Here is a 10,852-nt window from a genome sequence, read left to right on the forward strand (position 1 = left end):
AATGGCCCGAATGTTTCCTTTCATTATAAATGTCACAGAGACTTCAGACAGAATAAAAGTTAAGAAGCTTATACTCATTTCTAAAACATAATAACAATCCACTATATTAATCTATGGAGTCTTGAGATTAACCAACTTTTTTACAGCAATGTCCTGCAGATATTTCAAAATAAAAGCCTTGAATTAAAAAGTGAAGGGATTCTTTTTTAAACGGAAACAGGAAGTGTTGAGTTACAAATAAATAAGTTAAACTAATCATCCTCTGCTTGAAAATAAACTGGCATTACTATATGTAATTGTAAATACGTATTTAAATTATATTCAAAATTAAATTAAATTTCTGTCCAGAATAAAGAACAGTTAAATGAAAAGCTCTTCATGGTTGAGCTCACAGGATTCTACTGTCTAGGACCGAGTCCCACTCCGCCTCCATCTGCAGACTCCATCCAATAATTCCTCCAGAAACCGGGTCACACGAACCAGAATCTGTCAACAACAGAACGATGTTAGCTTCTCACAGCCAGTTTCAGACGTTAAGGTCCATAAAAATACGTTAAACTGAAACAGCAGACTGGCTACGAGCGTTAACAGGTGAGATAAAAGACTCCGTACACACCTGGGTACAGCAGGATACGTCTCACTGTCACCTTCAGTAGAACCCAGCACCAAAACAATAAAGTGACAAAAATAGATGAGCTAATGTAGCAGTTGTGTACTCTCTCTCTTTGCGTTGTCTTTTGAATTCAGCCACACGTTGTGTCTTTTGACTCCAATCAGCCGTTTATTCATCAGACAGTATATATATGAAGTAGCCTGGTAACAAACAGGAACATTCGGTGTCTCACAGCCGACCTCGTGGTCACAAACTCCAGGAACTGCCAAAGTAAAGAAACAAATGCTTAAGCTAGCTGTTAGCATGTTACTAACAGTAACATGTAACTAAATAAAATGCTAAATACAATTATCAGTATAAAAGCATTTGCTCTCGAAATTATAAATTAAAACAGTTCTACGAACAAAGAGGAACTTATACAGATATCACAGCGGAGCTTGTCACAGATCAACCTACCGGAGACAGCTCGCTTCAGACCGGTGAAGCTAAGCAGGGCGCACCGCTAAAGTCTGCCGGCGGCCAGCAGAGGGCGCTAATGTGACACAACACACTTGTCTCCGTGGAAACTAATGATAAGTTGTAAATTATATTTACAGAAATAGAGGAAATAATATGAAAATGATATGGATTAGTAATAACTTAAATAATACAGTAACTGGCAAATAATGGCCAGTGATGGCAAGTGGAATCATTAACTCTGTTACACTAACTCTTCATTTATAATGAACAGAAACAGTGGTGACTGTACTTTCACCAAAAACTAGGTTTTTCATACAATATGCTGGTCAGCACATCAAGGAGGCAGCAGATCCCAGAGCTGTTTGGTGCTGCAGAAGAGATACGAGTGAAGCATCAGCTGCTGCTCACCATGAATCAGATGAATGAGGTCACGCAGGAGAACACTGACGCCAGACTGAGAACTGCAGACTGTGAAACAGACGAGTGAGAATCCGAGCAGAGCTTCAGAACGGTGCTGATGAGGTTCTGTGAGAAGCAGCAGCAGAGGTTGATGGACAGCCTGTCGCTGGTTAACACCCTCTGTGTGTTTGCACTGCTTTGCTCAGCAGCTGGAGAACTTACATTAAAAACTGAAATGATGCAACTTGTAATAATCTACTGTCCCGTCATTAAACGTATTTAAAACCTAACAAAGCTGAGAGGTGGTTCATGTCAAACGTATTGGATAACGAGCAATAAACCAGACAATCTGTACATTTGACCACAGCAGCGTTTATGAATATGTTGTTATTATTATTGTTAGGAAATACATCAGAGATAATACGTGTTTCTACTGTAACTTCAGACGTATTAAAGTGTCAGCTGGAGAGATGACTTAACAGACAGCAAGTTAGTCAAAGAAGACTACAGCAGAGTGTTTGGTTATTGAACATAGAGCCTAATAAACATATCCATATCAACATGTGTTTAAAGTCAAGTGTTGAAGAGTGATGTGTAGAAGAGGAGCCCCTCAACCAGCCACACTGTCTCTCTTCTACACAACCACAGCGGTATTTGTAGCTGTGAAACGGTTTCCGGCTGCTGCAGCAGAGCGCTCCTTCCCTCTGTGATGTCTGTAACTTCCTGCAGACAGTAATCTTTTACTTTCACTTCTGCTGCTGTTTGGGTCGCAGCGAGGACGCCACGAGGTGAGTGAACTCGGCCAAAACTCCATAACACAAGTATTTAAAGTAGAAGTAGTACAAATAGAATAGAATAATAGATGGATGTGAAGACTTTACTGCTACAACGTGTAACGTGTCGTGTGCCGGATGTGACCGGCCAACTTAGCTTCATGTGCTTGAGCTGAGAAGAAGAAGACGCCATCAGACAGTGTGAGGAGAAGCAGAGGATTGTGTTTGGGTCTGGAACGAGAGGTCCTGATGTGTTTCAGTCTAAGTTTAATCTCTTTAGTATCTCACTGAAATGAGGAGATTTACTGAGACGACTGTGACAAACGTTCATGTTCACATTTAGGCCCAAGTGAACTGTGGAGACGCCATTTAGAGACATGAACAGGAAGTGAATAGTGCTGATCGGACATGTTGTCTCCAGCGTGAATGTGCAGCGATATGATGTGATAGAGACATTTATATTACTTTAATAAAGAGATCTATTTGTTCTGGTAACATCACAATTATAATATATGTTTTATATTCATCAAGACCTTTCTTTACATACAGAAGATATACAATTATTATTAATGCTTTTGTTGGTTGTAAAACATTTATAACGGTTATCTACCAACGAGGTTGTGTTTTCAGTTTGGCCTGTTTGTTATCAGGATGATGGAAACACCAGCGTTGTGATTTTCATTAAAGGTGGTAGAAGAGTGTAGCATGAGCCGAGGAAGAAGACGTGACATGTTAGAACTGATCTGAAGCACAAAGTAGTTCCCATTTTGTTACATTTACAAAATAGGTCATTTACTAGAGTACACTTCTAGTATGATTATGATTATGATGATTATTATTATTATTATTCATACTATTATTAATATTATTATTATTATTAATATTATTATTATTATTAATATTATTATTATTAATATTATTATTGTTATTATTATTATTAGGGCCCGAGCAAGCGACAACGTGGGGCCAGTGAAGGCTCTATTGAAATTGTAAGGATTTTATTTTTTTTAATTTCCTTACCTCCTCCTCCCTCATTCCCTACCCTGGTGTTCTCATGTTTCCTTACCTCCTCGTCCCTCACTCCCTACCTGTCCGTGCTGGATCTGTCCTCGTTGTTTTAAAGATAAATAAGTTGTTAGCATGACATCATCCAGCTAGTAGAGAAGCTTCATGTTCTGCTTCCCTTTAGCTAGTCTGTTGTGTGATTGTGAGCTCAGGCTGATCTGGGATCAGCTCTTTGTCTCCAGAATCTCCTCAAAGTTCTCCTCTCAGACGGTCTTAGAGGAGTAGAGCTCGTGCTCCTGTAGCTGAGCTGAATCTATGTGAGGACGCTGATTGGCTGAATTGTACGTCATTCATTCATTTCTTTAATCAGCAATTGGCAGATATTTTGCACAGATATCATATTTTACACATATTACTGGATTCATTCCATATTTCAAAAAGACAAATATTGACAATTTGTATAATTTCTCTCTATTATTATTTTTATTCTTTTATTCCTAGCGCCCTCTATTGGCCAGCAGCCACTGTGTGTGTGTGTGTGTGTGTGTGTGTGTATGTGTGTGTGTGTGTGTTTTGTTCCTCTTCAATAGTTTCCAGTTGTTCAACAGCTGCTCTTGAACAGAGAACCTGTAACATTGTTTCTATCAGAGCTCAGTCTTCATGTCTCTGATGATGAACTGTGACGTTGACGTGTTACAGGACAGCTGGTGAAGAAGAGCAGTTCGTCTTCATCAGACACAAACACACACACCAGTAAGTTCTCTCTGTCTGTCCAACGTCTTCATCACTTCACTGTGTCTGTCCAACGTCTTCATCATTTCACTGTGTCTGTCCAACGTCTTCATCATTTCACTGTGTGTGACGTCTTCATCACTTCACTGTGTGTGTGACGTCTTCATCATTTCACTGTGTGTGACGTCTTCATCACTTCACTGTGTGTGTGACGTCTTCATCACTTCACTGTGTGACGTCTTCATCACTTCACTGTGTGTGTGACGTCTTCATCACTTCACTGTGTGACGTCTTCATCACTTCACTGTGTGACGTCTTCATCACTTCACTGTGTGACGTCTTCATCACTTCACTGTGTGACGTCTTCATCACTTCACTGTGTGGCGTCTTCATCACTTCACTGTGTGACGTCTTCATCACTTCACTGTGTGGCGTCTTCATCACTTCACTGTGTGACGTCTTCATCACTTCACTGTGTGACGTCTTCATCACTTCACTGTGTGGCGTCTTCATGTCTTTGTGTCGTCCCTGCAGGAGAACTTGTCTCTGGTGTTCTCAGCAGTGACATCATGGCGACAGCAGCACCTGGTGAGTTCAGTCACTTCATGAGTCTGTCCACATGTTACACACATCACACAATAAGTGAGTGAAGCTCAGTGAAGTTCTCTCTACAGATGATCATAAAAAGTGTCACGAAGCTGAAGGAGAGACAGACGAGGCTTTTCACAGACTCACCGTTACATCAAGAGAAATGAAGTTGAATTCATATGTTGCTGCTCATCTTCTCCTTCATGTCCTTAAACAGTTTTAAGTTTTAAGATCCAACCTGAGGACTTCACAACCTGGAGCCCAAAGCATGTTTATGCTTTAATCTATTTAATACTGATGGTTTGTTTGTTCTATGAACACATCAACTACTTCAACATATCCTCAACAACGGTTTGTATGATATCTTACACACAAGCTGTTTCCTAGAAAAGCTCAGCAACACGTCTTCATTTACGCTCCTTACATGAATACGCTCTTTACAAAATAAACTTCTGCCTTCACAGGAAACTGTCGTGGAAAATAATCTTTTTAACCTCCCGGTGAGAAATAATCGAGATGAGAAAACTCTTAAAATATAAAAACAGATTTATTTAACAGACACTAATGATAATTCAGCTGAATGGATAGAGCTCTTTCCCCACAGATGGTTCGGAGGTCTAACAACAAGGAATAGACAGAAACAGAGTATATGCACGTTATCTCGTCTCCTCCCTTCACAGACGTCGTCGTCTATCTGCCGCTGCACACACCAAGGGCGGTTCCAGCCTTTTCGTGGGAAGAGGGTTAGGTGGTGAAATAACACTACAGCAAGTCAGAAATGCTAAAATACCGATGAACTCATTTATCATTACGTTTTAAATGAGCCTGGTTGGCCTCATCTACATATATGCAGGTTTAAGTGATACAAGTTATACCTAAAAGAACGATATGATACATTTCCACAACAGAAACGATACATTTTAATAGAATACACATTGTGGGTGTGCGTGTGTGTGTAGGTGTGTGTGTAGGTGTGTAGGTATGTGTGTGTGTGTGGTTCTGAAAAGATGAACAGTACAGTGTAAACGTTAACAACAGTTACTGTCCCAGTAAGCTAACAGGCTAGTTCATTAGCACTCATTTGGCTGTTTGACCTCAAGTCTTCTGTGATAATTCTGTGTGAGTTACTTTATAAATGTCTTTACTGTGTTTGTTTAAACGTCCTCGCTGTCGGGCAGAAACTACACTTGAGTCTCTCGGGTGAAGTTTAAAGGATTTTGATTCAGTTGATGAACGATTCTCCAAAAACGAACTTGAGCACAGAGTGAAAATATCCATTTTACTTTGTCAAATAATATTTCAGTTTCTAATAATACAATTATTAAGTGAGTAATAATTAACAAATACATTAATAAATATATAACGATAATGAATAACATGATGAATCACAGACTCATGAATTGGTGTAAAAAGCTGAAGGGAAGTGACGGCACTCAGCTTCATTTATCAGACACAATAATGAGTTAAAGTAACAGAATTTAACATTAGATTTAATTTAAGACGCCTTCAAAACCTTCAAATATATATATGAATCAATTGAATATCACTTCTCAGGGTTGCTGCAGAGCTCTTGGTGTAGTGTACCTTCATGTTGTTTTGTCAGTTCTAGTTCATCTGAATTCTGGGAAACATTTTCAAATGTTCTCAGATGCACCATGTTGTTTTTCAGTCTTGTGTTGCTTTAATCTGAGTTCTGCATGTTGACTCTCTTGTAAACATGTAAAGTTAAGATTAAAAATTAATCAACAGCAATTCATCGTTGTTGAAACAGTGTCTCTTTAATTAATAACATGTGAATGAATCAACGTTCTGTTTTCTTACAGTCTCAGATGATCTGCATCCTCTGAAGAGAAGCAGCAGCTTTGAATGGCTGCCTCCTAACAGTGAGTTTAACTGAACTGAGTCAGAAACATTCTTGTGTTCATTATAATCTGATTACAGTGTTTTCAGGTGATGGGTCACTGGTTCATGTTCAAGTCTCAAGATGACAACAGCTGACACGTTCACTCTAGTCCACCTTTAAAAAGCTGTGACTTCCTCCTTGGTTATGAATCTAGTTTTATTGTTTTCATTTTGGTTCAAGTCTTGAATTTGAAAAGTAGTTTCTTTACTAATCCAGTGTTTTCTTCTCAGTGTCTGAGCTGAGGGTTGTTCTGCTGGGGAACAGCTGGTCTGAGAGGAGTTCAGTGGGGAACTTCATCCTGAGAGAGACTAAGTTCAACACTGAGGAAGAACCAGATCAATGTCTGAGAGTCAGAGGACGGTTAAAGGAGAAACAGATAGTTCTGATCAACACTCCAGATCTGCTGCACCCCAACATCTCTGAAGACAAACTAAGACAACATGTAGAACACTGTGTGAGTCTCTCTGATCCTGGACCTCATGTGTTCCTGCTGGTTCTACAGCCTGAAGACTTCACTGAGGAACTCAAAGTGAAGCTCTGCAGAGTCCTGAAACTCTTCAGTGATCAATCATTTGATCGTTCATTGATACTGATATCAACATCTAGAGAGGAGAGTTCAGCTTTCATGGACAAAGACCAGCCTTTAAAAGACCTGATCAGAAGGTGTAGATACAGATACCTGAACCAGAAGAACCTTGAACCTCCAGAGCTGTTAACACGTTTGGGTCAAACTACAAAGGAGAACAATGGAGAACATCTGAGATCTGAAACATGTCTGAAACATGCAGAAAGAGTCCGTTTGAGATCTGATCCTCCAAAACCTGCTGGTGAGTCCAGAACAGTCATTCAGTTCATGAATAATGAATAACTTAATATTTACTTTACTTACTTTGACATGACTTCTTCTACAGAGGTGAACGTTCCCAGTAAAATGACTCTGCCCCCCCAGAGTAAGTCAATCACATGTTGTTATCCAGTTACACACAGTAGCAACAACACAACACTGATATATATGAAATATACAGTATGTTGATATCTGTAAGAGCAGAAGCAGTCCAGAGCTTGATCAATCGAACTGTGAGTCAAACTGAATGAGAATTTATAGAAAAAAATAAAACAATGTATATAATATTATTAAAAGTATAAAAGACTAATAGAGTAAGAAATACTCAAGTAGTTTAATTAAATGCTTACAAGGAAATTGTAACTTCTGCCACTAAATCTCAGACCTATAATATAGCTTAATATCAGTGTGATCGAGGGGGAAATATAGTAGATATGGAAAAGTGGTAATTCACTGGTTCTAATGCAAAAACCCACAATAATGGAATGGTGCCAATGTGAGTTTGCTGATGTAGTTGATGGACAAAGGTTCTGTTGAAGTCAGTCCCACTTATAATGAAGCACAATATGGTGTATTGTGTCATCGTGCTGTCATTGTGTAACTTTTCTCTGCTGCCTCTAAAATTGTCATTTTATTCTGGAGCATCATGTTTTATTTCTCACTTGCAGTTAGATTATTATTTTTTAATGCTGTAATTATACTAATCTGAATGAAACGTTGCCTCTGAGTTGCCCTTGGTAACCAAGTCTTGGATGTTTTACTTGTAAACCGAGTTGAACATCAACAACCTGAGGAAACTGTAAAAACTAAAGTTCTGCACAGACCTAACGCTGAGGCTCGATCCCGGCTCATTCCTGAATCCTCGGCTCAGGAATCTTTATCAGTTGGTCTGTGTGTGAAAATCTGAACAATCAAATGAAACTTAGTAAATGACCCTCGGTACAATCAGGTGGATTTTGTGGTTCGTCCGGTCCAGGGGGAAACCAGTGCACGGCATAAAAATAGTGACTCCCTCCGTCTCACTCCCAAGAATGACCAGTGTTACCGTCGTACAGTCCAAACAGTGTTGATTTATTCACAAACTACAGTAGAACTACGGGTGAGCATGGCCCGAAACAAAAGAGTTAACACTCTTTAGGATAAATCTAACTCTAACTTTCCAAAAACATACAAAAGAAAATACAGGCAGCTTAGCTACCTCCATAACAAAAAAACAGTAGAAAAGGAGTCAACAAAAAAATGCTTCCCACCCCTACAACTACCGGGATTGCTTGTTAGAATACGTTAAAATAGAATCAAAAAAGAAAATAGATCAGTTAACACCAGGAACTTTGACCCACTTGGCAGCAAAGCATGGTCTTGTTTGGAGCCAGGGGGAGAAAGGGTCTCACTATATATATATATATATATATATATTAGTGTTATTAGTATATCTACTGTTCATCACTATGATGCTGTAACTCAGAGGTGATGAAGGTTACCCAGCGATGTCCAGTCGTCTCCAGTGAGAGCAGCAGCTGGTGCTCGTTGTAACGCGTCTCTGTTGTCGTCTCTCCTTTAACACAACTCGTGTGTTCTTCTTGTGACGGTGCGTCTTGAGGCTCATACGTGACGTCATTGGTTGATCCTAAAGGTGCGTTCACAACAAACGCAACACGAACGCACCTTGAGAACGTTCCTCAGACCGACATCTTCATCAACACTAACCTGCAGTTTGTCTCCACTTCTCTGTAGCATCTGTTAGCTTGTCTCTGTAGCATCTGTTAGCTTGTGTTGCTTTAGTTTCTCTAAACTTCTCCCACGCTGCATCAACGTAGTCTGAAGACTTCCTCCACCGCTGCCAGTGAGCAACACACTTCCAAAATAATAATTTAAAAAAACTGCGTTATTGCATGATAAAATAATTGACGCCGTGAATTAATGAATGCGTTAACGCGATAATAACGCGTTAACTCTCCCAGTACTAATGTATATATATATATAGAAACACAAAGTGAAATCATTTGATCATTCTCTGGTACTGACATCAACATCCAGAGAGGAGAGTTCAGGTTTCAAGGAACAACACATTCAACATCCACCAATGAGAGACATGATACAAACATGTAGAGCCAGGTTGTTGTTGCACAAGAACAATGAACATCAACGGTTGTAAACACTAATGAACAAAATGGTGAAGGAGAACAATGGAGATCATGTGAGCCGTGATGTTTTTAAAGACAACAACGTTAACTGGTGTTCAAAGCTTAAAACAAGGAGACGCAAACTATTTCAACTTCAGTCTTGTTAAAGGTAGTGGTCAGTCCAGCAAATAAACTTTTATTATTTGATGAATACGAGTTCATTAGGTTGTTGTTGTTGTTTTAGTTGATTGTGTTCATTTCTGTTTTCTTTAGGGATGAAGAGTTTCAGGTCTTATTTACTTGACTGTGAGTACATTTACATGTTCAAAGTATGCAGTTAGAGATCTCAGTATATTTACTATGATTCATATTGATGGTTTGTCTTGTAACAGGGTCCACACTTAGTTCTACATCACACACTCCATCACCAGAGGAAAGCTCAAGCAGCCAGTGTAAGTAAATGAAGTAAATCTGGGAATGTGTTTTGATGTGTACTTGGTAACACACTACAGTAATGTGATTACTTTTTTAATAGCATGTAGTGTAATGTTTTACATTTAGAATTAAGAGCTGATGCTGTTGAGCATGGACCATGTAAGACGTGTCTCCATTGTGCTCTGTGAGTTTGTGATAACTTTAACTTGTCAACACAGTTCTTCTGCAACATTTGCTCATTTACAAGTTTGTGTTTGGACTGCTTCAGGTTACTTTGTCTATAAATCAACCAACAAAGTCCTGGACTGACATCTACAGGTCAACAGAAAGCCTTTCACGACTGAAGGAAGCTGCCGACACGGGGAGCGCTCCCAATCTGGGACAACTACAAGCTAGGCTAAACCTGCTGGAGGGAGACATGTTCAGTAGAATTCACTCGTTGTCCTCTGACTTAACTTTAAGTCTTGATAGTGAGAGAGGAGTTAGAACATGTAATCAAACCCTTGCATCAAAAGCTTATCTCCCATGAGGTCATCACTGAGTTAGTGAGCCTCCATGGACTATAGCGACTAGCTAACCGCACTTGGCTGGACTGTCTCCGTGTTTAAAGTCCAGATAAATGCAGGACCTGAAGGGAAGATGGTCTGTGGCTCAGTGGGTAGAGCGGGTAGTCTTTTGAACTCAGGGTGCTTTTCATCAGCCAACTGCTCCTAAACAAAACGCTTAGGATGGGTAACATGCAGAGGTCAAATCTCCAGTATGTCCCTGTAAGTATAAGATGATTGTAATAAAGTTTAAGATCAAGGAGGAACCACATAAGTCTGGTCGTGTCCCAGAGTGGGCTGAGTGGGCTCGTCTGCCTGTTGCCCAGTGGGGCTCAGTGGTAGAGCAGAGTCGTCCTTCAATCAGATCGATCCCCGGCTCCACTAGTCCATGTCGATGTGTCCGTGGGCAAGACACCGAACCCCAATTTTCCCC

At 39.8% G+C, this 10,852-nt stretch overlaps 1 protein-coding gene across 1 annotated transcript; it reads left to right on the forward strand.

The window, feature by feature from the left end:
• Nucleotides 1-1,391: 1,391 nt before the first annotated feature.
• LOC306697101 (GTPase IMAP family member 8-like) lies at nt 1,392-7,340 on the forward strand (the record flags this gene model as incomplete). Its single annotated transcript, XM_079160843.1, has 6 exons — nt 1,392-1,542; nt 2,245-2,259; nt 3,949-4,002; nt 4,516-4,569; nt 6,393-6,452; nt 6,703-7,340. 6 exons carry the CDS (start codon nt 1,392-1,394, stop codon nt 7,338-7,340), a joined length of 972 nt encoding a protein of 323 aa, XP_079016969.1.
• Nucleotides 7,341-10,852: the final 3,512 nt, after the last annotated feature.

Source organism: Pholis gunnellus (genome assembly GCF_910591455.1).
Source record: "Pholis gunnellus genome assembly, chromosome: 6".
Taxonomy (NCBI): Eukaryota; Metazoa; Chordata; class Actinopteri; order Perciformes; family Pholidae; genus Pholis; species Pholis gunnellus.